Raw genomic sequence first — 27,349 nt, 5'->3', positions numbered from 1 at the left:
CTCATCTGTTGATAACAACCCATAAATTAATATGGTCTACTTCTTAAGGGCCTGTATGATCTGGCCCTGGCTCCTTTTCCATTCTCCTACCATCCTTCTTTTCATTCGCTGAATGTCAGGTTATCTCTGTGGTTTTGTGTGTCTCAGCCTTGCTTTGAGGAGTCACCAGCCTTCTTCCCCAGATTCTAATTGGGTGGAATGGCCTAGGTTTATGCTATCGTGGAGTAAATAAAATAAGATGCTGCCTAGTTTGTGTTTTTGTTTTGGGCACTGATGGGGAGGAAACCCTAAATCGTTCTGAATAAAATCAAGACAGTGAGTAATCCTGTTGAATGCTTTAGAACTGATAAAAAATAGACCAACGTGATGTGCTGCTTTGTAGAGTTTAGGTAAATGAAAAATTGAGGGGTTGAAGCAAGCTATAGTTCCTCTACTTCTGGTTTTATGTTTTGGCATCTCATATTCTATAATATTTAAACTCAATTCCACCTTGTTTCAAGCATGGCTTTCTAAAACTGTGTCTACATGAAGTGAACACATGAACCAAAAGGATTGTAACATGGTGAATTTTTCTTTTTAAATAAGCTTACTTTATCTCTCAGTTGTGCTCTTAGGTGACATTTGCATTCAGCATTGTCTTGAAAATAAATGAAGACTTTACAGGAATCACAGTGGACAAAATGCTGTGTCTGTCCATTCATTACTGGCTGATCTTAGTGCAATTACCATTCTTATCTGTATTGTTACACACTCAGACCTGCTGGGTGCCCCATGCAAATGCCTGAAATTTTTTTTTAAATCAGAAATTCTCTTTGTTCCCCATCAAACATTATTCCTGTTTAAGGTTTGCAATTAGAAAACCGTCAAGCTATCTTGTATTTTAAAGTACTGGTAGAGGTTGAATGCCCTTCTAGTTCTCCAAGGACCCAGTGCAGGGAGAAAATTAAAGACTCCTCTGCTGCTCTCCTCATCCCTGCAGGGAAGGCGAGAAAGCACAGCTGCAGAAAGGTTAAGAAACCTGTACCAGGTCATTCAGCTGGTCTCATAATGTCCCACGGAGACACAGTTGGCACTGACCATCACTGCAGACCCCAGCCTTGGACCACGACTCCCTGCAAAGACAGAGAGGGCCCTTGTGCCTCACTGCGCACAGCTGGTCAAGTCCATGCTGATATGCCGTGTGGCTGACAGGGTCTTGGTGCTCTAGCTGCGTGTCAGGCCTGTGCCTCTGAGGTGGGAGAGCCAAGTTCAGGACATTGGTCCACCAGAGACCTCCCGGCTCCAAGTAATATCAAATGGCGAAAGCTCTCTCAGAGATCTCCATCCCAATGCTAAGACCCAGATCCACTCAAAACCCAGCAAGCTACAGTGCTAGACACCCCATGCGAAACAACTAGCAAGACAGGAACACAACCTCACCCATTAGCAGAGAGGCTGCCTAAAATCATAATAAGTTCACAGACACCCCAAAACACACCACCGGACATAGTCCTGCCCACCAGAAAGACAAGATCCACCCTCATCTACCAGAACACAGGCACCAGTCCCCTCCACCAGGAAGCCTACACAACCAACTGAACCAACATTACCCACTGGGGGCAGACACCAAAAACAACGGGAACTATGAACCTGCAGCCTGTGAAAAGGAGACCCCAAACACAATAAGTTAATCAAGATGAGAAGACAGAGAAAAACACAGCAGATGAAAGAGCAACGTAAAAACCCACAGACGAAACAAATGAAGAGAAAATAAGCAGTCTACCTGAAAATGAATTCAGAGTAATGATAGTAAAGATGATCCAAAACCTTGGAAATAGAATGGAGAAAATACATGAAACCTTTAAAAAGGACCTAGAAGAAATAAAGAGCAAACAAACAATGATGAACAAGACAATAAATGAAATTAAAAATTCTCTAGAGGGAATCAACAGCAGAATAACTGAGGCAGAAGAACGGATAAGTGACCTGGAAGATAAAATAGTGGAAATAACTTCCGCAGAGCAGAATAAAGAAGAAAGAATGAAAAGACTTGAGGACAGGCTCAGAGACCTCTGGGTCAACCATAAATACACCAACATTTGAATTATAGGGGTCCCAGAAGAAAAAGAGGAAATAAAAGGGACTGAGAAAATATTTGAAGAGATTATAGTTGAAAACTTCCCTAATATGGGAAAGGAAATAATCAGTCAAGTCCAGGAAGCACAGAGAGTCCCATACAGGATAAATCCAAGAAGAAGCATGCCAAGACACATATTAATAAAACTATCAAATATTAAATACAAAGAAAAAATATTAAAAGCAACAAAGGAAAAGCAACAAGTAACATACAAGGAAATCCCCATAAGGTTAACAGCTGATCTTTCAGCAGGAACTCTGCAAGCTAGAAGGGAGTGGCAGGACATATTTAAAGTGATGAAAGGGAAAAAGCTACAACCAAGATTACTCTACCCAGCAAGGATCTCATTCAGATTTGACAGAGAAATTAAAAGCTTTACAGACAAGCAAAAGTTAAGAGAATTCAGCACAACCAAACCAGCTTTACAACAAATGATAAAGGAACTTCTCTAGGCAGGAAACACAAGAGAAGGAAAAGACCTACAGTGACTAACCCAAAACAATTAAGAAAATGGTAATGGGAACATACATATCGATAACTACCTTAAAGGTAAATGGATTAAATGCTGCAACCAAAAGACATAGACTGGCTGAATGGATACAATCACAAAACCCATAAATACGCTAGGTATGAGAGACCAACTTCAGACCTAAGGACACATACAGACTGAAAGTGAAGGGATGGAAAAGATAATCCATGCAAATGGAAATCAAAAGAAAGCTGGAGTAGCAATTCTCATATCAGACAAAATAGACTTTAAAATAAAGAGTATTACAAGAGACAATGAAGGACACTACATAATGATCAAGGGATCAATCCAAGAAGAAGATATAACAACTGTAATATTTATGCACCCAACGTAGTAGCACCTTAAAACATAAGGCAAATGCTAGCAGCCAAAAATGGGGAAATCGACAGTAACAAAATAATAGTAGGGGACATAAACATTCCACTTTCACCAATGGACCATTCATCCAAAATGAAAATAAATAAGGAAACACAAGCTTCAAATGACACATTAGACAAGATGGACTTAATTGATATTTATAGGACATTCCAACCAAAAATGATAGAATATACTTGCCTCTCAAGTGCTCATGGAACATTCTCATGGATAGATCATATGTTGGGTCACAAATCAAGCCTTGGTAAATTTAAGAAAATTAAAATCATATCAAGTATCTTTTCCGTGCAAAACACTATGAGACTAGATATCAATTACAGGAAAAAAACTGTAAAAAATACAAACACTTGGAGGCTAAACAATGTGCTACTAAATAACCAAGAGATCACTGAATAAATCAAAGAGGAAATCAAAAAATACCTACAAACAAATGACAATGAAAACACGATGACCCAAAACCTGTGGGATGCAGCAAAAGCAGCTCTAAGATGGAAGTTTATAGCAACACAATCCTACCTCAAGAAGCAAGAAAAATCTCAAATAAACCACCTAATCTTACACCTAAAGCAATTAGAGAAAGAACAACAACAACAAAAAGAAAAAACCCCAAAGTTAGCAGAAGAGATCATAAAGATCAGATCAGAAATAAATGAAAAAGAAATGAAAGAAACAATAGCAAAGATTAATAAAACTAAAAGCAGGTTCTTTGAGAAGATAAATGAAATTGATAAACCATTAGCCAGACTCATCAAGAAAAAAAGGGAGAAGACTCAAATCAACAGAATTAGAGATGAAAAAGGAGAAGTAACACCTGACTGCAGAAATACAAAGGATCGTGAGAGATTACTACAAGCAACTATGTGCCAATAAAATGGACAACCTGGAAGAAATGGAGAGACTCTTAGAAAAGCACAACCTTCCAAGACTGAACCAGGAAGAAATAGAAAATATAAACAGACCAATCACAAGCACTGAAATTGAAACTGTGATTAAAAATCTTCCAACAAACAAAAGCCCAGGACCAGATGGCTTCACAGGTGAATTCTATCAAGCATTTAGAGAAGAGCTAACACCCATCCTTCTCAAACTCTTCCAAAATATAGCAGATGGAGGAACACTCCCAAACTCATTCTATGAGGCCACCATCACCCTGATACCAAAACCAGACAAAGATGTCACAAAGAAAGAAAACCACAGGCCAATATCACTGATGAACATAGATGTTAAAATTCTCAACAAAATCCTAGCAAACAGTATCCAACAGCACATTAAAAGGATCATACACCATGATTAAGTGGGATTTATCCCAGGAATGCAAGGATTCTTCAATATGCTCAAATCAACCAATTGGTTACACCATATTAACAAACTGAAGGAGAAAAACCATATGATCATCTCAATAGATGCAGAAAAAGCTTTCGACAAAATTCAACACCCATTTATGATAAAAACTCTACAGAAAGTCGGTAGAGAAGGAACCTACCTCAACATAATAAAGGCCATATACAACAAACCCACTGCCAATATTGTTCTCAATGGTGAAAAACTGAAACATCTAAGTTTTTCCTCTAAGATCAGGAACAAGACAAGGTTGCCCCCTCTCACCACTATTATTCAACATAGTTCTGGAAGCTTTAGCCATGGCAATCAGAGAAGAAAAAGAAATAAAAGGAAGCCAAATCAGAAAAGAGGAAGTAGAACTGTCACTGTTTGCAGATGATATGATGCTATACAAACAGAATTCTAAAGATGCTACCAGAAAACTACTAGAGCTAATCAATGAATTTGGTAAAGTAGCAGGATACAAAATTAAGGCACAGAAATCCTTTGCATTCCTATACACTAATGATGAAAAATCTGAAAGAGAAATTAAGGAAACACTCCCATTTACCATGCAATAAAAAGAATAAATACCTAGGGATAAACCTCCCTAAGGAGACAAAAAACCTCTATGCAGAAAACTATAAGACACTTATAAATGAAATTAAATACGATACAAACAGATGGAGAGATATACCATGTTGTTGGATTGGAAGAATCAACATTGTGAAAATGACTCTACTACCCAAAGCAATCTACAGATTCAATGCAATCCCTATCAAACTACCAATGGCATTTTTCACAGAACTAGAACGAAAAATTTCACAATTTGTACAGAAACACAAAAGACCCCTAATAGCCAAAGCAATCTTGCAAAAGAAAAGCGGAGCTGGAGGAATCAGGCTCCCGGACTTCAGACTCTACTACAAAGCTACAGTAATCAAGACAGTATGGTACTGGCACAAAAACAGAAATATAGATCAATGGAACAGGATAGAAAGCCCAGAGATAAACCCACCCACATCTGATCACCTCATCTTTGATAAAAGAGGCATGAATATACAATGGAGAAAAGACAGCCTCTTCAATAAGTGGTGCTGGAAAAACTGGACAGCTACCTGTAAAAGAATGAAATTAGAACATTTCTTAATACCAAACACAAAAATAAACTCAAAATGGATTAAAGGCTTAAGTGTAAGGCCGGACACTATAGAACTCTTAGAGAAAAACATAAGCAGAACACTCTATGACATAAATCCAAGCAAGATCCTTTTTGACCCATCTCCTAAAGAAATGGAAATAAAAACAAAAGTAAACAAATGGGACCTAATGAAACTTAAAAGCTTTTGCACAGCAAAGGAAACCATAAACAAGACAAAACGACAACCCTCAGAATGGGAGAAAATATTTGCAAAGGAAGCAACTGACAAAGGATTAATCTCCAATATTTACAAGCAGCTCATGCAGCTCAATATCAAAAAAACAAACAACCCAATCCAAAAATGGGCAGAAGACCTAAATAGACATTTCTCCAAAGAAGATATACAGATTGCCAACAAACACATGAAAGGATGCTCAACATCACTAATCATTAGAGAATTGCAAATCAAAACTACAATGAGATATCACCTCACACTAGTCAGAATGTCCATTATCAAAAAATCTACAAACAATAAATGATGGAGACGGTGTGGAGGAATGGGAACCCTCTTGTACTGTTGGTGGGAATGTAAATTGATACAGCCACTATGGAGAACAGTATGGAGGTTCCTTAAAAAACTAAAAATAGAGCTACCATACAACCCAGCAATCCCACTACTGGGCATATACCCTGAGAAAGCCATAATTCAAAAAGAGCCATGTACCACAATGTTCATTGCAGCACTATTTACAATAGCCACGACATGGAAGCAACCTAAGCGTCCAATGACAGATGAATGGATAAAGAAGATGTGGCACATATATACAATGGAATATTACTCAGCCATAAAAAGAAACAAAATTCAGTTATTTGTAGTGAAGTGGATGGACCTAGAATCTGTCATACAGAGTGAAGTAAGTCAGAAAGAGAAAAACAAATACCATATGCTAACCCATATATATGGAATCTAAAAAAAAAAAAAAGGTTCTGATGAACTTAGCGGTAGGACAGGAATAAAGACACAGACTTAGAGAATGGACTTGAGGACACGGGGAAGGGGAAGGGTAAGCTGGGACGAAATGAGCGAGTAGCACTGACATATGTACACTACCACATGTAAAATAGATAGCTAGTGGGAAGCAGCTGCATCGCACAGGGTGATCAGCTCGGTGTTTTTGACCACCTAGAGGGGTGGGAGAGATACGCAAGAGGGAGGGGATATGGGGATATATGTATATGTATAGCTGATTCACTTTGTTTTACAGCAGAAACTAACACAACATTGTTAAGCAACTATACTCCAATAAAGTTGTTTAAAAAAGAAAACTTTTACGTGAATGTTAACAGCAGATGATTCACAATAGCCAAAAGTGGAAATAGCCCAAATGTCCATCAACTGCTAAATAGACAAATAAAATGTGGTATATCCATTTGATGAAATGCTATTCAGCCACAAAAAGGAATGAAGTATTTATACATGCTACAACATCAAGGAACCTTGAAAACATTATGTTAAGTGAAAGAAGCCAGTGGCAAAGGACAACATGTTATATGTTTCCATTTATATGTGTTTTCCAGGATAGGCAAATCCATGGAGAGAGAAAGTCCATGGGTGGCTGCATTAGGGCTAGGGAGAGAGGAGGGGGGAAATGGGGAGTGACTGATAATGGATAAGGGGTTTCTTTTCTGGGGTGATGAAAATGGTCTAAAGTTGGTTATGGTAAAGGTTGCACAACTCTGTGAATATACTAAAAAGTAACTGTATACTTTAAATGGGTGGATTTTACAGTATGTGATTATATCTCAATAAAATTGTTATTAAAATTTACAAACAGTAAGTTTGCCTTAACTCACTGTCTGCATGTTTTAAAAAATTAATAGTTATGTGTGGAGGGTGGAGGGCTCCTATTACTACTAAAGTTAATGTGAATCTGCATTTTGAGAAATTATGCAGATGACTAAATCAACTGATATCAAAGAATCATTCCTGGGGGACACAATTGAACAGCATAAATGTCCCTTACACGTCTTAAATTGAAATGGTCCCAACAGAGGTGAGAATGAGTTCCAGATCTGCCTTGAAGGTCAGTGGTAAACAAAAATGGCAAAGCCCTTACATCCTAGAGCTTATACCTGCCTCATATTGCAAAAATTGCTACAGGTTGTATCCTATTCATTGCTAGCTCTTGTTTTGTATTTGTTACAGAATAATGGGAAAACTGAGCTCTGTTCGTGAGAGGCTCACAGTCTGAGGGAGATAAAATTTATACATTATAGGTTACAATTTTAACAGGCCAGTGGGAACAAAGACCATTCCCCACCTTGCTGTTAAACAGTAAAGAGTCAGGAGGACTGGCTATTACTACTAGGGCTGCAGTAACAATCTCTCTTAAAGCTCACATAATTTGGGCTCTAAAACCTCTTTGGGTCTTTTACTCCATTATATTCACTTGTTCCTGCCTTAGAGCAAGGTGGCCAGGATGTGATTTTTGTGCTCTTGTATACCATGGCAAAATTCTGCATCCTAAATCTCTTACTAAATGAATTGATCTTATTCTAGTATTTGTTTCAATCAGCAAGTCTTTGTTTTAAGGTACATCCAAAAAACAAAAAATGCAACTATTTGTTTCACATGCAAATATATCAGGTTTTTATTTCTAACCATTCAAAATGGTTATGGACAATTAAATTAACAAAATCCTTTGGCGGGTCTCTGAAGTGCCCCTCCTGTACCCTGCTTGCCTTGGCTAAGGATTTCCTACAATGTCACCTGAAAGGCACTAGAGACAGGCTGTCCAGCTTTAAATCTTAGCCTTTTTAGTGACTGTGTGATCTTGGGGAACTTAACCTCTCTGGGATTCCTATCCTCCATCTGTGAAATGGGAATAATAATAACGACAACCCCATAGGTTATCATGAAGATTAAATGAAACCATATGTATTAAAGTTCTTGACAGAATGTCTGTGACCATAAGCATTCAATAAATACTTCTCTATTATGACTACATGAGAACTCAGAATGATCAAGTGTATCAACATGATACACTCCAGTCATCTTTTTTTTTTTTTTTTTTGCGGTACGCGGGCCTCTCACTGCTGTGGCCTCTCCCGTTGCGGAGCACAGGCGCCGGACGCGCAGGCTCAGCGGCCATGGCTCACGGGCCCAGCTGCTCCGCAGCACGTGGGATCCTCCCAGAACGGCGCACGAACCCGCGTCCGCCGCATCGGCAGGCGGGCTCTCAACCACTGCGCCACCAGGGAAGCCCTGCGTTATATTTTTAAGAGTTAATTCTTCATAGTGTGTGTAAAGTTAGATAAGGGAAAAAGTGGAACAAGAAGATAAATGAGAGTCTCTTCCTAGTCCCAAGGGGAGAGAGTGCAACTGACTAGTCTGACAGCACTGAAGATGGTGACAACTGTCCACATTCAGGAAGTAGTTCGGTGCAGAAAAAACAGGACTTGCTGTTGGACTGGATACAGAAAGGAAAGAAAGTGAAGGGCCTTAAACTGTGTGCTGTAGAGTCACTGACTGAGAATTGTGACGAATAGAGGAAGTGTGGATGGATTTGGGGCAGAAGGTGGACATTAAGATGTCTCAGGCTGAGATAGGCAAGTTTAAGAGAACTAGTTTAAGATATCCAAGGGGAGTCATCAAGTAGGCAGCTGGATTGATGAGTCTGTAGCTTGCAGTTGAACATGGAGGTGGAAACATAAATCTGGAAGTCATCAACATAAAGACGATATTAAAGCCATGAGCCTAGATGAGATCATCCAGGGAGAAAAAATAGGTAGAGAAGAGGGCAAGAGCCTATCCTGGGCAGGCCTTGCTCGTATTTATAGCCCTAGCACTTAGAGAACAAACGTATGGACACCAGGGGGGAAAGTAGATGGGGTGGGGTGGTGGTGGTGGGATGAACTGGGAGACTGGGATTGACGTATATTCACCAACAGGTATAAAATGGATAACTAATAAGAACCTGCTGTATAAAAAATAAAATAAAATTCAAATTAAAAACAAGAAACTTACTTGGCTTTCTTAAAAGAATTATCTGCTGATCAACTATTTGGACCTGATTAAAGCATGTACACTTTCACTAGGCAATACAATACCCACTAACCACATCTGGCTATTTAAACTCAAATTTAGATTTGTTAAAATGAAATAAAATTGAAAAATCAGTGCCTTAGTTAAACTAACCACATTTCAAAAGCTCAATCGCCACATGAGGCCAGGGGCCACCATACAGGGCAGCACAGGTGACAGAACATTTCCATCATCACAAGAAGTTCTGCTGAACAGCACCGACGTGGAAGATGCTTTCCACATAGATGTTCTACATTATTAACTGAGTGATCCAATTTTACCCTATACTTTTAAGCTGAAAAGTTAAAAGAAGTCAAGAATTTAACTTTCAGGAGAAAAGAAACCACCAATAATTGCGTATTTGGATATATTTAGATATTAAGTAAACAAGGTCGGGACATACTTCTTGGGCATCTCCTATGTGGTAGACATAATTATGTTACACATAATTACACATCTATTATGTGGTAGACATAATATTAGTCACACTCACAATAGGTATATAATATCTCCACTTTGTAAACAGTGAGGACGCTGGGGTTTGCAGAAGTTCGATGCGTTGCCTTTCACGGGCAGGCAAACAAGGGGTGGCAAAGTTTGACCTTCTGCCCAGAGTTTCAGACTCCAAAGCCCATGTTCCTTCTGGCACCGTGAACCTCTCTTCTCTAAACAAAAGTCATGGATGGTGAATAGAAATATTCCATTTTCCTCTGGATATTGGGGAGGCCGCTGTGCGGAGAGGCTGTAAAACAAGAGACTGTGGGCGCTGACTGTGGAACCCTGGCTCTGCCATTTACTAGCTGTATGACGTGGGCAAATTGCTGCATCGTGTGCCTCAGCTTCCCCCCTTTCTGAATGGCATCATCACAGTTCCCATCTCAAAGGACTGTTAAGCAATTAAATGAATTAATATTTGTAAAACACTGAAACAGAGCACGGCACCAAATCACTGCTACAGAAGTGCTTGCTAATATTATTAGGGTCGATGGCATAAAAAAGAAATCAGTCACTGTATCTTCCATGGCCGGAGAACAGAACTTGAAACTGAATTTAGGCATGTCATTCATTTAAGACCTGAACAAGACTTTAATTTATGACAAAGCGTGGGCTGACAGCATCTCCCCACGTGCGTGCACAAATATGGAGCTGTGTGACCTCTCAGAAGAGCACTCTGAAATCATAAGGTTGTGGCCGGTATTGCCTATTTTCAACCAGTCCATGAAATAAAACTACATCTCATTAATGGAAAATCACAGTGACAGGTCTGGCCCTCTATTTTATTGTTATTCACCTATTAGGAAAGGAAAGGATAATTGAAAGCAATAGGTTTACCTCTTGAACTTAAAATATTTTACTTAATCTAGCAATTATTTTCAAACCATACTCTATGATACCCATAATTTTAACCAGGCAGCTAAAAGAGGACAATAATAGCTACCATTTACTGCTCACCTACCATGCTGTAGGGGTTCTGAATATATTGTCACCAGCCTGCACAAAAGCCAGGCAGAGGTAGGCATCGGTACCTCTGCGCTACATTTGAGAAAACTGCCGCATTAATAACTTGCCCAAGGTCAGCTAGTCAGGGGAAAACAACATGTGAAGGCAGGTCTCCTTGGTCTTAAAGCCAGAGCCCACATCACTCTGCCACCGTAAGCAGGAATATGAAATAATATGAACCAGGAGAGAAATATGTGATGTGTCTATTTCATTACTCTCAGTATGTCTGAGGCAGAATTTCTAAAATATTAAAACACCACAGATCCCAGAAAAATCATTAGCATTACTATCCCAAATCACAGTAGGCTCAGAAGTTTATGGGCTGGATCACCAAGGACAATGCAGGACTGTTGAGCAGGTGTGAGCTCAGGCCCAGGCCTGCTGACATCTCGCCATCCCTGGGCTGTGTTTGATGGGTGTAGTCTTTATTTTGCAACCTCGTGAGCAGGAAAATCCATGCTGTCTGTCTGAATACATAATTAGGGAAAAGGGACCTCTGTGTTTCTGCAAGCGTGAGTAAATGCAAAGTTGGTTTGGGGATGTGAGGGTGGAAGTGGTCCTGCCCCTATTTCCAGACTCTCGGGCGCATGACTGACCACCCCGGGGAGAATCCCGCTGCATCAGCAACATCTTATGCCGACCGGGGTCCTGCCCCCTGTGACTTGCTCCAGCTGTCTTTTGTCTGCACTGACCCCTCACTCCTTGTCTCCTCTGTGCCTAGCAGTTTGGCATTCTGATGGGTTTGCTTCACTGGCTCCCCACCCTCCCACTTTGTTCCACAGTCTGAGGCTCGACTCCTTCATCCTGGCCCGGCGATTGTCTCTTTCAGTACTCCTGGTAACGGAGCTCTCTGGCACTGCCCCAGGACGCTGTCCTGTGATCCACTGAGCCCAGCAGACCTGTAAACACAGCCTGCCATGCCAAACTTTGCACCCCCTCCCCACCTCTGGTCTCGCAGAGCCGTGCCCTGGATGTCACTTCACCAGCCCACGGTCTCTAGAGCACCTGTGGAATTCAGCTGGGCTAGTTCCAGCCCCTGACGTCTCTGCCTTGCCCATGCACACTGTGAAAGGAAGTAAAATTCTGTGAGTCAGAAACGCCAACTTACCAAGACTTGTAGGGAGCGCACTGGCAGAGTTTACTGCCTTCTGGGCACAGAACATGTCCATCCTGGCACAGTGACAACAGCCATTCCAGAGGCATGGGCCCTACACCACAGCAGAACTGCCCACCACTCCACTAAAGACCCTGCCAGGCTCCTGGGGTTCCCACTATTTCAGGAGCACCTTTCAATCCTCTATGCTACCTACTTCCTGATCTTCACGTGCCTGGTGAGGCCAAGAAAGAAATATGCAGCACCCCAAGTGCAGTGAGGGTGCCCCAGCCCATCAGAGCCGCACCAGTATGGGGAAGTCCCAGCAGGAGGATGGGCGGGTAGGAACCAAGACTACATTTTCCACCTCCTGCACCTATGAGGACCCTTCAGATGCTATGTAGCTGGGTGATGACTTGTCCTTCAAGTCTGTTACTGGAACAAGGCTTCAGTTCAGGTGACACCTGAAGGATGAGTAAGAGGAAGAGAGTTGAAGGGAGTTGGGGACGTGGGGAAAAGCATTCCAATCAGTTGGGAAGTTGGGACAACTTAGTGAAGGACCTGAAAGTTCAGGGTACATTAAAAAAAGAAAAATTGAAAGGAAGTAGGCATGCTGGAGTATAGAAAAGAGGCAGAGAAATGAGAGATGACACAGAGGATGTATAAAGGCAAGTGTCTCTCAGGCCACTCAGAGTTTTTATTATTTTAACCTGATGGAAATGGGAAACAAATGGTTTTGATGAAGGGAATGACATGGACAGAAAGATGGCTCCGGTCACAGTGTGGAATTGAATTAGGTGTGGTGGAGGGAGAAGGCATGCCTACACAGTGGATATGGGTGTGAGATGTCTGTTGTCAACTCCACCCCAGATCCACTGCCTTCTCCATGGGCTCTCATCACAGGTGGGAAGTTGGGAATGACATTTTGCACTCTCCCTTGCCCACAGGGGAGTTCAGATGATGCCAATGAGAGGCCCTTGTGCAAGAGGTGGAAAGTGGAGGAGACACACCACGTTCCTCCAGCGGTGTCAGCGGCTGCGTGCAGATGTGAGGTTCACACTGGCTTCCAGGCAAGCTCCTGAAACTCAGCCTCTTCAGCAAGGCAGGCGGCTGAGCTCAATGGCATTCAGGTTACCCTAAAATATCTGGCTGGCAAGATTTCCTTAAAGTTAGTAGCTGGTTTTCGCAACCTTGATTGGCTTAGCTTACGTATCCAAAGGTTACGAATGCTTCTAATCCCCTCTGTTAAATCCCTCCCACTTGAAATATCTAGAATGGTTTCTGTTTTCCCTACTAAACCCCAACTGTTCAAGGGTTAAAGGAGGTTAAGAAGTTCTCGCAGTACTGGGGGTGAGAAATTATGGGGACTTGGTCTAGGGTATAGGCAGTGAGGATGGAAAAAATAGGATGGATTTAATATACATTTAAGAAGTGGTATCTACAGGACATTATTATTAACTGGATGGGAGGAAGAAGGGAGATGAAGGGCTCAAAAATGACCACCAAGTTTTTGGCTTTAAGGTCAAGCAATTTTGCTAAATTTGCCATACAGTCCACGTAGCTGGGAGGGGTGTGGACATCAGGCTGCCCCACGTGGCCAGCCCTATCAGGGCTCCTTTCCAGATCGAAGCACTGAGGCCAAAGAAGAAGTAAGGAAGTCAACAGTATGATGGTGAAGAAGATGTGCCCTTTGGCTGGATGCTAAGGGCCATTGTAATGGCTTATCATCTTTTTCAAAGCGGCGCCAGCCTCTTCTAGAGCAGAGGAAGTCAGTTAAGCCAAGTTCTGTCCAAATCTCCCTCTAAAAGGAGGCTGCTAGGGAAATGACCACGCAGCTAGGGTCAGGGTGAGGGCTGAGTGACTGGGATAGAGAAGGAGCTTCTTACAGGAGATTACAGAGGAGGTGAAACACCAAGAAGGCAAACCAGTTTAAAAGCCACAAGGCAAAGTTTAGATTCAAATACCAAAGAGGGAAAGTTCAAGCACTAAGCTATGAGAAGAGAAGATCACAATATGTCATGGGAGATGGCAGAATCAGAGACAGAGCAGATCAAGAGCATATAAAGTTGTATATGCTTGGAGGGGGTGGGTAAGGGGGCGTTCCCACCAACATCGGGAAGTCAGGGCAAATTGGGGGAGGGTAACGATGGTCTCGACAGCTTATGGGAGTGGGTCAGATAGTATTTTCCTTGCCCATCTTTCCATTCAGGGATGTTTTGATTACAGGAGGACAAGGCTTACCCATAGACTGAGGTCACTGACTACACCTTCTGGAATGATTTCTAAAGTGCATTCTTGAGAAGCATAGCTGTAAGGGATTCTCAAATGCACCAAAGAGGAGGTATCTGAGTACTGCCTTTGGAATATGTGAAGGCTTTAGGATAACTACTCAGCTTCCTCAGTGATCTCCCTTCTTTAAGAAATTATGATCCATTAGAGTCTAAGGTTGTTGAAGACAAGGTTCCATATTGAATCCCTAACGCTCCTCACAGTGTACAATAAATATCAGCTTAACAGATGAAGATAGAATAGCAGATTCCAAGACATTGGGCAGCTTTATCCAGTGGGCTAACCACAACGTCTATCCATGCGTCTATCTGTGGGGAAATACACCCAGAATTCCCACTCAAATGTCAGGAACACCACTCCACAACTAGAATGGGATCAAGAATGGCCCCTCTCGCCACTTTCTTCACTTCTCAGCAACTCCTCGAAACAGCCTCTGGGGATGGCTCCCAAAGCCTGGAGAAGGGGCCTTACTAAGGGAGGTGAAAGTCTTGGCTGGGGGATCCCCTTGGGGGCTGAAGGGAAAAGGTGGCTGTTAGAACCCTAGACTCCTGCCGGTGACAACCCCAGGAGCACACCTCAGGCCTCGGTTCCCTATTGCCTGGCTTTGCTACTTAGTACACAGCAAAGACAAGTTATCTGAAGTCTCTAAACCTGAGTTTGTCTATCTATAAAGCGGAGTTAGTGGTGCCTCATTCAAAGAATGGAGAGAACTAACTAATGTTTGTAAGACACCTGCCTTAATACCTGTCCACTAAAATGTTCCAAAGCTGCATTCTCTTCCAGAATTCACCTCCCAATTCCAGCCTTAGAGACTGGCTCCGCTGCTCCCATTCTACTGTACTCACATACCTCTTCTCTCCTCCCTCATTTGCTCCAGAACCCAACACAGTCACAAAGCTCTTCTCCTAATCTCCTGACCCCAAAGCCACTGTATATTATATCAACGTGTCTTGAAGTAGATGAAGAGCAAAATCCAACTCCCTTCAGGTGGGAACTATCAGAAGGTGCATTTTTGCTGGAAGTTGCTCTCTTCAATTCAAATGCCGGGGGCAGAAGGCATAGCTAGAGGACAGATGCCACTACGTTAAAAGGAAGAAAATCATTTCCCAGAAAACACACAGCTGCAATTTGCATTCTAAAGGAAGTAGAGCAAAGCCTTTTAAATTCCCTCCCTAAGCAGATTTCTGCAATTATTAGAACTTAAAAATACAGATGTTAAAGACCATGGCTTAAGGAGTTAGTTAAACACGCGCAATTGCAGATGGAAAGACTGAAAATTTTCTGAAATTGGTATTAAATACCCTCATACGATAAAGGGACACTGCCAACACATATGGCATAGTGGAGAAAAAACGACGCACTGAAGAAAAAAAAAAAAGAGAACCCGAACAAGCTATTTCCTTTAGTTGGACCACCATAGAGATGGCTAGTGCCAACCCAATATCCATTCTCTGCTCCCTCTTTACTAAAGAACTCCCTACATTATTGGAGGAGCCTTAAATAAAAAACTGTATTTTTAGTCCCTTGTGATAGGATTGAGCAAAGCAGAAGTCATTGGGTAGAGCTTATAAGAAAAGCTCTTTAAAGGAGACTTGCTCAGCTGGTAGACACCCTTTTATCCTTCCCTGCAGGAGCTCCAGCAGCCATCTTACGACTATGAGGCAATCTTGAGGACGGCTGGAAGCTGGTGTAGAATGGAGCATAAGTCTGGTATAGTGATGGCACTATTACTACTTCACATTACCCCTGGACTCCTTTCCTCTAGACTTCTTTTATGGGACCGAAAAAGAAATTCCTAATTTGTTTAAGCTGCTGTTATTTTGGCTCAAATGCAGTTCTTAACTGATACTCACACCTAGCGTAGGTTTCCATTAGTTTCCTTGTGAATGAGGATTATAAGTTAATATCAGGAACATAATAATTTTTGGGTAATTATATATGAATTCTTGTTTTAATTTAACTATTGAATAAAATTTATGCCAATAGTTCTAAGTGTAGGTTAAATCTAGTCTTTTGCTGCCTTTATAAAGTACCAGTCTATTACAGCTAGCTCTCTGCACTGGGTGGACACCATCTGAAAATGGATTCAAGGACCCCTAATGGGCAGGTGAGGTAAGTGGCTGTCTAGTACATCTTATTCCTATTTGTGTTTCGCAATAACGCAAACATGCATCTCTCTGAAGCATTTCTAAGGATTTTCATCAGCAGTGACAAGAGAAACACAGGAGTTAAAAGGCTCCCTCTTCATGCAGCCTCTCTTGTTTCCACTATACAGCTAGGCCAGGAGAACCCAGAAAAAGGCAGGGATGACTTTGTGGAAATCCTTATGGATTTGTCATCTGCTTCTCACTCTACTTTTCGGTCTCATTCTGGATCAACCTCAATCAGTATGAGAAGCACCTGGGCATGGGAGGGAACAGGCAAATACTTACGAAGAGAAGAGCCAGGGAGATCCCCCTACAGTGGTCTTAGACTTGGCTCTCCCCTAGTTGTCTTTTGTATGTAAGAACTCCAGGAACATTGAGCATATGTTAAATTCGGGACCACATGCATGAGTGTTTATGATAATCACAAAACTACAGATAATTTCAGCAGTAATAAAATTCATTTCCTATACTTAATAATACCTGCTCTGTGTTGCTATGCAAAGACTAATAAGTGTATAAACATCTTGAGCAATGTTACATAAACATAAAATGTGATTCATGTGTATGTTTACAACCACAAAAACACATTAATTGATAGTCTACAGAAAGACTGAAGTCCTTTTTTTTTTTTTTGCGGTACGCGGGCCTCTCACTGTTGTGGCCTCTCCCATTGCGGAACACAGGCTCCGGACGCGCAGGCTCAGCGGCCATGGCTCATGGGCCCAGCCGCTCCGCGGCATGTGGGATCTTCCCAGACCGGGGCACGAATCCGCGTCCCCTGCATCGGCAGGCGGACTCTCAACCACTGCGCCACAAGGGAAGCCCCTGAAGTTCTTTTACAAATTAAACAGGGTACTTCCCTGGTGGCACAGTGGTTAACGATCCACCTGCCAATGCAGGGGACACGGGTTTGAGCCCAGGTCCAGGAAGATCCCACATGCCGCAAAGCAACTAAGCCCGTGCGCCACAACTACTAAGCCTGCGCTCTAGAGCCCACGAGTCACAACTACTGAGCCCGTGTGCCACAACTACTGAAGCCTGTGCACTTAGAGCCCGTGCTCCACAACAAGAGAAGCCACCACAATGAGAAGCCCGCGCACCACAACAAAGAGTAGCCCCCGCTCACCACAACTTTGCAGCAACAAAGACCCGGACACAACTCAGCCAGGAAGCAAGGAAGGAAGGAAGGAAGGAAGAAGGGAGGGAGGAAGGGAGGGAGGGAAAGAAAGAAAGAAAGAAAGGAAGGGATTATAAATAGGGTTACTTGTGCTAATTTACTGAAGATGCAACTAGAAAAGCCAGCCTTCTATTCTGGGATTTTAAATCTGGTGCCTTTAGCAAATAGCGTTATCAATGGTTTAAAGTCATATTTGGCTTCTGGTGAATAGCAGTGGGGTTTCTCTTCTCCTAAGATCCTCCTGTGAGGCGATGTACCTTCCTCCAGCGGTGTGCCTGAAAACACTAACAGTGACAGCAGTGTGCACGCCCAAAGGAGGGATTCCAAGGAGCTTCACACATCCCTGATCTATCATCCCACTCTGGTCCCTGCCCCCCATGGTCCCCACCTTGATTTTAGCATCAACCCTAAACTTTTTCTTTTAGATTTTCTTACACTGATTGATGAAGTTTTTGATGTAAAATAATGTAGAATGACTAAATTCTTGTCCACTACCCAAAACAGAGGTGATGAAGAAAGGCATCTGCACACCTGATGGGACATCTTTACAGCAGTACAGGCAGGAGACGCCACACCCCTGGGCAGATCCAGGGCCTTTAAAGCCATTAGAGATGCACAGGTAGTTTATCCCAAACACCCTAGTCACCTCTCCAGGAGAGTGGTAAGGCTTGTAGAACCCTAAAAAGGCAGAAAACCTCTTCTCCATGGAAACGTTAATGCTCCCAGGAGAGTTTGCTTTCTGTTGGAAATTCAAGACTTTGCAAGCAAACACGATAAGAACTTGCAAAGTCACAAGGTGACTAGAATGAGTGTCCGGCTTAGAATACTTAGGCAGGGGTGAGAGGAGAGGGGTGGGACCTGGGGTGTTTCCTTTAATTAGAGTCTCTATAGGTAGTGATTTCCCTACTTAACCAAAAGAAAGCAATGGAAGCAGCTCCCAGCCTAACCCTTAAAAGGAGAAAGATGGGTATCTTTAATTGAAATCAAAGCATCACAGAATTCTTTAATTATAGGCTCAAAGGGGTTTTGGGCTCATCTTGCAGCTCCTTGGCTTTCAGCAGGACAGTATTAAACCTTCCTGAAAAGATAAGACTCAACCTATTTTTAAACATACCCAAAGAGGACATTCTAGTCTTCTGTTCCTTTGTTAGACAGGGGAGTTTTTTTCCCTTTCTAACCTCACCACAGGTGAACTTTCCTATTACTAACCTGAGCCTTCACATTAGAGTTTGGCTTAGTTTGCCCAGTGGAAATGAACTGCTGGTCATCATTAGCCTTCTTCTAAACTGTACTTCCATCTGTCCATATGTATGAAATTATAACAATTAATTAAGATATTTGGGTTTAAATCAATACATTTGGAGCTAGATGCCAATGGAATTACTGACAAAACACTGCCACCCTTCTTTTTTTCATACCTTTTTATTTCTCTGCCATGAGCTCCAGTACATTTGAACACACATACACACTACAACAAACGTGCACAGTCACACTGGTAAATTAAAAAACATCCCTGAAACAGCTAGTTAACATTTAGATCTCGGCCCTCCCTATTCACATCAGGCGGTAATAGTGAAGGGCATAGACACTGGAGCCTACTGTCTGTGCTTAAATCCTGGGTCTGGGACCATGGGCATATTTTGTAATCTCCCTATGTGTCTATTTTCTCATCTGAGGAATGGAGACAATAACAGTATCTACCTTATAAGATTGTGGAAAGGATTCGTGAGTTACTATATTAAAAGCCCTTAGAATGGTGTCTGGACTCTAATCTCAAATGCTATATATTTGTCAGCTATTGTTACATCCTCCTTGCAGCAAAGGGACATTCAGAGCCTCGATGCTACAGAAGGCAGAAGTCTGAGAAAGAAAAGAATAGGACTCAAGTTTAAGGGGCGTGAATAGCAAGAGGAGTGATCAAGGTGAGAAACTGAAAAAGACAAAAAGCAAATAAGAGAACGAAAGCTATAGGGAAAGAGGAAAAGCAGACATTTAATGGGGGGAAAGGTAGAAAGAGAAAAATATAAGGTGAAAAAAAAGAAGAGTAAAAGGGAAACAAGAATAAAAAGGTGGGCATGAAACAGGGAAGAAGAAGAAAAGAAGGACTGAGGATAACAAAGGAGACCAAACATTAGAAAAGACTCCACTTACAGCTTGAGCTGGGTGTCAGAAAAAGAAAGGAGTGAAAGAGAAAACAGAAATGTTGGAACAGAACACATGGGGAGAGAGGAGATAAGAGTGGTAACAGGAAAGGCTTCATTTGCAGCAAGGCCTCTTTGTCTTTGACTTACGGGAAGTTTACATCCAAAATTAACACCTCTGATCTTCTAGACTTCCTTCCCAATTTCTCCTATTGCCTTAGAGTCTGCCCCAGACTTGCCCCCTAAGGTTTGCCCTGATGAGCTGTCTGACTTGCGTCTGGTCCGCTCTACCGACAAAGCCAAGATGCAGTGATCCAATCTTCACTTCATTTTCACTAAATACTCCAGCCATACTTATATTTACACCCTCTTCCTTCTCCAAACCGTCAGAAACCTATAAGGGGAGCTGGTATTTCATTTTTTTAAATTATTCACCTTGACGACATCCCTCCCCCCCCTGCTTTTTTTGGGGGGGAGGGGTGTCAATTTAGAACGAGAGGACCAAACGATACAGTGCTGCAGGGGTATGCCGCTTTTAGGACTACAAATTGTCCTCCCCACCAAAGGGAATTAATCACCTAATCACTTGAAAACAAGAGAAAGGCTGGCTCTAGGTATAAAGTAGAAGTAGGATTTAAAAAAATACTTTTTCTTTTAAGCATTATCATGATTAAATTGCCTATTTGGTGCAAATAAGCCTCCCTCTTGGAGAAAGTCGAGAGACCTTAAAGGGCCCTCTAAGCAGATGAAGTGGACGGACCGCGAGCGTCTCCTCACGCGGGGGTGAGCTTGGGCCGCCGCCGCCGCCTCCGGAGTCACGAAGCCAGACGCGGCGCGTCTCCGCCCAGGACTCGGGAGACTGCAGCAGCGCTGCCGCGGCCCCGGCTGCTCCTGGAGGCTGGGAAGAGACGCGACTCCGGCAGACACGTGACCTCCTCCCAGCCGCCGCTTCCCGCGACCCAGATCCGTCCCCGGAACCCGCGCTCGGCGGGGCGGGCCGTGGGACACGTAGCGACGGCCCCAGTCCCTGCTGCGCCCTGGTGCGCGTGCATTCGGCGTAGTTCTCCCCTTGGTTCACGCGCCACTGGCAATAAAGAATGTTTCGGGGATCACCCGGGAGAATGCAGGAAGGAAAGACGTTTGGTTTGCCATCTATCTACCTGTATATAGAGAGATTAATATCTATTCTCTCCATCCCCGCCCTGGCAGAGCCGAGCGGCGGCAGCGGGACCGGAGACCCGGGAGTCCCGCAGGACGCGCTTTTCCCCCGGCCTCCAAGGCCCCTTGCAGTCCGCCGTTCCAAGCGGCAGGGGCAGTGCGCAACTGCGGGCACCTCCCGGTAACTCTCACTAGCAGTGAGTCATGCTCCCGAGGTGGCTCTGGGGAAAGGTAGCCCGGCTGGTGCTGGCCTGTGCTTTCCCCGCGCCGGGCGCCGCGGCTGCAGGGCGAGCGCGCGCGCGCACGGGTTCCCCGCGCAGTGATGTGGCAGCAGCTGCAGGTCGGATCACGTTGCTGGCCCTGTGCTGGTACCCGTTTGAGACAAGATTAAGGAGGGAGGCTTTGGAGGTGCCAGCGGTAGTAAACGTGGGCTCTGCACACTCCCGGAGTCGCTTATCACACGAGGAGGGAGGGGGCGGGGAAGGCACGCATCGCCACCCGGGGCACGGCGGAGTTTAGCCAGCGAGTGATAATGCTGCATCGCTTTCCGCGGTAGCCCCTCTCGTGCCACCCCATCCTCACCCCCTCCCACCCTGCCGCGTTCCTCGGGGAGAGCCTGAGGCCCCAAACGTCGTCATCTGCGGCTGTGATTAGTGGCACCGCAATTCCGGCTGCTGCGGGAAGTTTGGGTGGCCCAGGGACACTGTGTGGCCGAAAGACACTTGGATTGCGACATTCTGACCCACTGGCTACATTTTCGTTTATTTTAAATCCTTCAGGGAGCGGATTTCAAGTTGTCCCCTTTCGGGGCAACCTCCAATCAGGGCTAAGGGGTCCCCGCCGGCAACCGAGCGGTGAGCAAACAAGTCTCCAAATTGTCCTTTGGGACTGAAGTTGACCCACCGCGAATTCTCTTTCTCTTTCCTTTTTCTGGTCCAAACCAATAGCACAGTCGGTGGAAAAGCAAAAAGCCACGTTCACGTTCCTGAACCGCAATGACGGACGGATTGAGGGAGTCGCACTTCCGAGCCGAGGAAGCCCTGGCTGCCCTGCACCCCCCGGCGCCCCCACCCCCCCCACCCAACACACACACACTCCCCCAGCTGACTGCACCGCCCTCGGGAAGATGAACAGCTTGGCTGAAGTTGTTTTTCCTTTCCGGTGGCCCTGATCAGGTGTCCCCGCCCCCTCCCGCCGTTTGCCCTCCCTCGCAGCTTTCTCCAGACGCCCCCTCCCGGCCCGGCCCCTCCTCCCCCGCCCCCCTCTGGGCTGGACCGCGGATGGTACGTTCCGCACGTGAGCTGGGTGCTGGTCTGGCCGGCGACGCGCGTGCCCTGTGGCCAAACACTGCCCGGAGTGAGAGCAAACTACCAGCGCAGTGGGGCCGGCGCGAGTGTGCGTGCGTGTGTGTGCGTGTGTGTGCGAGAGACCGAGCACGGTGGGAGGAGGGGACCAACCGCTTCACACTTTCAACACTGCACTGAAGAGGGAGAGAGGGAGAGAGAGAGAGAGACTGGAGACGTACAGATCCCCCCAAGATCTCCCAAAGCTACCGTCCCACAGATTATAGAACAGAACCCCAAAAATCGAAACAGAGGAAACGGACAGCGGTGGAACATGGACGAAGGAATTCCTCATTTGCAAGAGAGACAGTTACTGGAACATAGAGATTTTATAGGGTAAGGTGCACGCACCCTTGCGAATATCTGTCTAGGCTTCAGTTTGATTTTTTTCTTCTCCAGAAAGTGGTATGGAGCGGGCGAGGGCAGAGCCCCTCCCCGAATGGATGCCTGATGCTGATTTCTGTTTTGCAGACTGGATTATCCCTCTTTGTATATGTGTAAGCCGAAAAGGAGCATGAAGCGAGACGACAGCAAGGTAAGTGTAAGTTTCTGATGTTCCTCATAACCTGTCTGGATAGTTAATTAGGGCCATTGATTTCACAGCGAAGCTCTGCCCGCAAATATATTCCAGCTTCCCCGACTGTGAATTTTAAGTGGTTTGCGGGATACTCTCAAGGGGAGATTAAACATCATACCTGAATTTAAATTGCATTTCAGAACAGTCCAGAGGAAAGAGTTGTCTTGGGCATAGTTTCTCACAGTTTTTTTTTGGTGGTGGGGCGGCGGTATTGTAATATCCAGTAAATGAATGTTTAGCTTATTGTTTTCTCTCTTCCATGACTCTCATATATTAAGGATACCTACAAATTACCGCACAGATTAATAGAAAAGAAAAGAAGAGACCGAATTAATGAATGCATCGCTCAGCTGAAAGACTTACTGCCTGAACATCTAAAGTTGACAGTAAGATGCAGATTTTTATTCTTTGCCGCTCTCCAAGGGCGTGTTAATAGCCTGGTACTACTCCCAGGATATAAGAATAAATGTAAATATCAGATTCCTTACAACCTGTGCTATAGAGGGTAGAGTTTCCTGCAAACTCAAGAGTAGGTGTTCACAACTGAAGGCAAGAAATCATTTATAACCTGTATTGTGGAAAGCTCAAGAAGTATAGGAATAGTACTTCTTTCAAAGTGTTTGCTTAAGTTGATGTGCTGACTGGAGAGCCAGTGAAGCCAAATGTGTGTTTTTAAGTCACCAAGTGCCCCCTTCTTTTTTTGCACTGCAGACTCTGGGGCACCTGGAGAAAGCAGTGGTCTTGGAATTAACTTTGAAACACTTAAAAGCTTTAACAGCCTTAACGGAGCAGCAGCATCAGAAGATAATTGCTTTACAGAATGGTAAGTCAGTTCAGGGAAGCCAGCCCACCCCGAGGAAGCCGGGCAGCCCACAGAGGAGCAGTGTTAGGACTCTTCCCCCAGCCCCACCTCCTTCCTGGGGCCCACGGGCTCACTTTCATTTGTTAAATTGCTTACACTTTCCCTTCACTGGAAAGTGCCCATTTCCCGAAGCATCCTAAAGGCTTTCAGTCGAACTCAGAGGAGTCAGATTTGTATTTAAAGTGGCGGCTGCGCCCTCTCCACTTCGGTTTTTCAGCGGGAGTAGAGCGCCTCCCCCCCTCCCCACTCCTCCCACCTCTGGGCAACCGGTGGCTTATATCACTCGAATACGGAGGAAAAACCGAGATCACTTTAGTCAATGCAGGGCCCACGTGATAAGCAGATGTTTTAACGTCGGTATTTTTCTTCTTGCCTCCACTCCTCTGTTCCCCACCCCCGCCCCTCACCCCTTCCTCATCCTAGGGGAGCGATCTCTGAAATCGCCCATTCAGTCCGACTTGGATGCGTTCCATTCGGGATTTCAAACATGCGCCAAAGAAGTCTTGCAATACCTCGCCCGGTTTGAGAGCTGGACGCCCAGGGAGCCGCGGTGTGTCCAGCTGATCAACCACTTGCACGCCGTGGCCACCCAGTTCTTGCCCACCCCCCAGCTGTTGACTCAACAGGTTCCTCTGAGCAAAGGCACCGGCGTGCCCTCGGCCGCCACCCCCGCCGGGTCCGGGGCCGCCCCCTGCCTGGAGCGCGCCGGGCAGAAGCTGGAGCCCCTCGCCCACTGCGTGCCGGTCATCCAGCGGACTCAGCCCAGCGCCGAGCTCGCCGCCGAGAACGACACGGACACCGACAGCGGCTACGGCGGCGAGGCCGAGGCCCGGCCGGACCGCGAGAAGGGCAAAGGCGCGGGGGCAAGCCGCGTCACCATCAAGCAGGAGCCCCCCGGGGAGGACTCGCCGGCGCCCAAGAGGATGAAGCTGGATTCCCGCAGCGGCGGCGGCCTGGGGGGCGGCGCGGCGGCGGCGGCCGCCGCGCTCCTGGGGCCCGACCCGGCCGCCCCGGCCGCGCTGCTGAGACCCGACGCTGCCCTGCTCAGCTCGCTGGTGGCGTTCGGCGGAGGCGGGGGCGCGCCCTTCGCGCAGCCTGCGGCCGCCGCGGCCCCCTTCTGCCTGCCCTTCTATTTCCTCTCGCCTTCGGCGGCCGCCGCCTACGTGCACCCCTTCCTGGACAAGAGCGGCCTGGAGAAGTACCTGTACCCGGCGGCGGCCGCCGCCCCGTTCCCACTACTGTACCCCGGCATCCCCGCCCCGGCCGCCGCCGCCGCCGCCGCCGCTGCCGCCGCCGCCGCCGCAGCCTTCCCCTGCCTGTCCTCCGTGTTGTCGCCCCCTCCCGAGAAGGCGGCAGCCGCCGCTGCCGCGACCCTCCTGCCGCACGAGGTGGCGCCCCCTGGGGCGCTGCACCCCCCGCCCCCGCACGGCCGCACCCACCTGCCCTTCGCCGGCCGCAGCGAGCCGGGGAACCCGGAGAGCTCCGCTCGGGAAGATCCCTCGCAGCCAGGAAAGGAAACCCCCTGAATCCTTGCTCTGCTTAGAAGGGACCCGGGTTCACGCGGAATCATAAGTTAAAACACCCTTAACGTTTTCAAGGGAGGAAGTGTAAGAGATGCACGACGGGCTTAAAAGAAAACAAAACATAACAAGCAAAAAAACCACAGGTGTTTTGTGTACGTTTGGAGTTCCTGTTTTGCTCATCCCTCACCGCCCACCAACCTCCACACACTAACATCCCTTTCTTCTCCCACCAGCTGTACAAGAACCTCATAGGTATTCTTTTTTCTTTAAAGAACTCCCCGTAGTAAGTTTTGCCTTCTTTTAGGCCACGTTCCATTTTCTTTTAAAATATAGGACCGAATTCTCGAGGAAGTGAGAAGGGTCTGCTCAGCGAGTGAGCTCGCTGGGTAGGGGAAAGGTGGCGGAGGAGCTGACGTGGAACCGCAGGTAGCTGCTGTCTGCCTGCGTCTCAAAGCTGTCCTGCTTGCTTTAGGAAGATTTCCACAAATAGAAGGAGGACCTTTTAGAATTCAACTTAGTCTTCAGTATTTCATAATGTTCAGCTTTTCAAGAGGCGTATATTTTTCAAAGAGGAAGCGGTGAGGATGCAGTCGCTCACGTTGCAACCTATTCTGAAGTGGTGTGAATGGTCTCTTAGTAAGTTGCGCTTGTTTAAGGAGATGCGGAGTTGGGCCAACGTCAGAACTAAGTCAGGGAAGGAGATGGATGAGGAAGGCCAGAGTCATTCTCAGTACATTTGCTAGCACTTTATTGAGAAATTGACCGTGAATCAATTAACTCATCTTAATTTCATATATATATATATATATATATGAAATTGAGTGCATCTGTTTTCACCCTGTCATTATTTTATCCATCATGTTTCTAAGTTTATATCATCTTGGTGTTAAAAAACAAAAAAAGAATGTGCGCTGAACTTTAAAAAAAAAAAAAAGAAAAACAAGTCCAAACTGATTTATCCTATATTCTGTTAATTCACAAGAGTGGAGGAGGAAAGCATTAAACTGGTCCGTTTGGGTTGGAAATGCTGTAAAGATGTGGAATGAAGCCCTGTGAGGCCTTCCTATCTCCAAGTCTATGTATTTTCTGGAGACCAAACCAGATACCAGATAATCACAAAGAAAGCTTTTTTAATAAGGCTTAAACCAAGACCTTGTCTAGATATTTTTAGTTTGTTGCCAAGGTAGCACTGTGAGAAATCTCACTTGAATGTTATGTAAGGGGTGAGACACAACAGTCTGACTATGAGTGAAGAAAATATCTGGGTCTTTTAGTCAGTTTGGTGCATTTGCTGCTGCTGTTGCTACTGTTTGCCTCAAACGCTGTGTTTAAACAACGTTAAACTCTTAGCCTACAAGGTGGCTCTTATGTACATAGTTGTTAATACATCCAATTAATGATGTCTGACATGCTATTTTTGTAGGGAGAAAATATGTGCTAATGATATTTTGAGTTAAAATATCTTTGGGGGAGGATTTGCTGAAAAGTTGCACTTTTGTTACAATGCTTATGCTTGGTACAAGCTTATGCTGTCTTAAATTATTAAAAAAAATAAATAAACACTGTCTGCAAGAAACCAGCTGGTTTAGAAAAGTTTAGTATGTGAAGATAAACTAAAAATTATCTTTATATTCTAGTATTTTCAGCACTCCACAAATTCTATTACCTAAAATTAATATTGCCACGCTATTTTGTGATTTTAAAATTCTTACTAAGGAATAAAAACTTTAATATACGTACGCTATGAGATTGTCTAATAATTAAAAAGATATAATGAATGCTCGGATAGTTTTAAGATAATCTATGAATATAGGGATAAAAGTCATTTAGGTTCTCAGATACACAACTTTATTTGTCACTGGTTTGATATCACACATGTGCAATCTCTTGCAAGCCTCCAGGCTCTGGCTGTGTCTACTTGGTTGTTCCCAATGTATCTACATGAAAAGTGCAAAAGAAAAACCCACCAGTCAC

General features: G+C 44.8%; 1 protein-coding gene and 1 long non-coding RNA gene across 2 annotated transcripts in view; one reads left to right on the top strand and one right to left on the bottom strand.

Moving 5' to 3' along the window:
• LOC309830393 overlaps positions 1-25,320 on the bottom strand; it is a 62,384-nt gene extending 37,064 nt beyond the window's left edge. Inside the window, exon 1 of the long non-coding RNA XR_014297478.1 lies at positions 25,292-25,320. This is a non-coding gene — a long non-coding RNA (uncharacterized lncRNA). The remainder of the gene's footprint in view (positions 1-25,291) is intronic.
• On the top strand, positions 22,578-26,951 carry BHLHE41 (basic helix-loop-helix family member e41). The gene is made up of 5 exons (XM_082666918.1): positions 22,578-22,749; positions 22,885-22,948; positions 23,269-23,376; positions 23,702-23,813; positions 24,276-26,951. Exons 1-5 carry the CDS (start codon positions 22,688-22,690, stop codon positions 25,376-25,378), a joined length of 1,449 nt encoding a protein of 482 aa, XP_082523044.1. The 5' UTR covers positions 22,578-22,687; the 3' UTR covers positions 25,379-26,951.
• The last annotated feature ends 398 nt before the right edge of the window (positions 26,952-27,349 follow it).

Source organism: Grampus griseus, assembly GCF_964374135.1.
Source record: "Grampus griseus genome assembly, chromosome: 11".
NCBI lineage: Eukaryota > Metazoa > Chordata > Mammalia > Artiodactyla > Delphinidae > Grampus > Grampus griseus.
The sequence above is the reverse complement of the archived record's forward strand: the minus strand, read 5'-3'. Positions and strand labels throughout refer to the sequence as shown.

What these genes read in the sequence shown, in the direction of transcription:
- BHLHE41 (XM_082666918.1), top strand. Translation starts at nt 22,688, where the DNA reads ATGGACGAAGGAATTCCTCATTTGCAAGAGAGACAGTTACTGGAACAT. An exon ending in TGAAGCGAGACGACAGCAAG is followed by an intron (nt 22,949 to 23,268) that starts GTAAGTGTAAGT and finishes TCATATATTAAG; the next exon opens with GATACCTACAAATTACCGCA. An exon ending in GATAATTGCTTTACAGAATG is followed by an intron (nt 23,814 to 24,275) that starts GTAAGTCAGTTC and finishes TCCTCATCCTAG; the next exon opens with GGGAGCGATCTCTGAAATCG.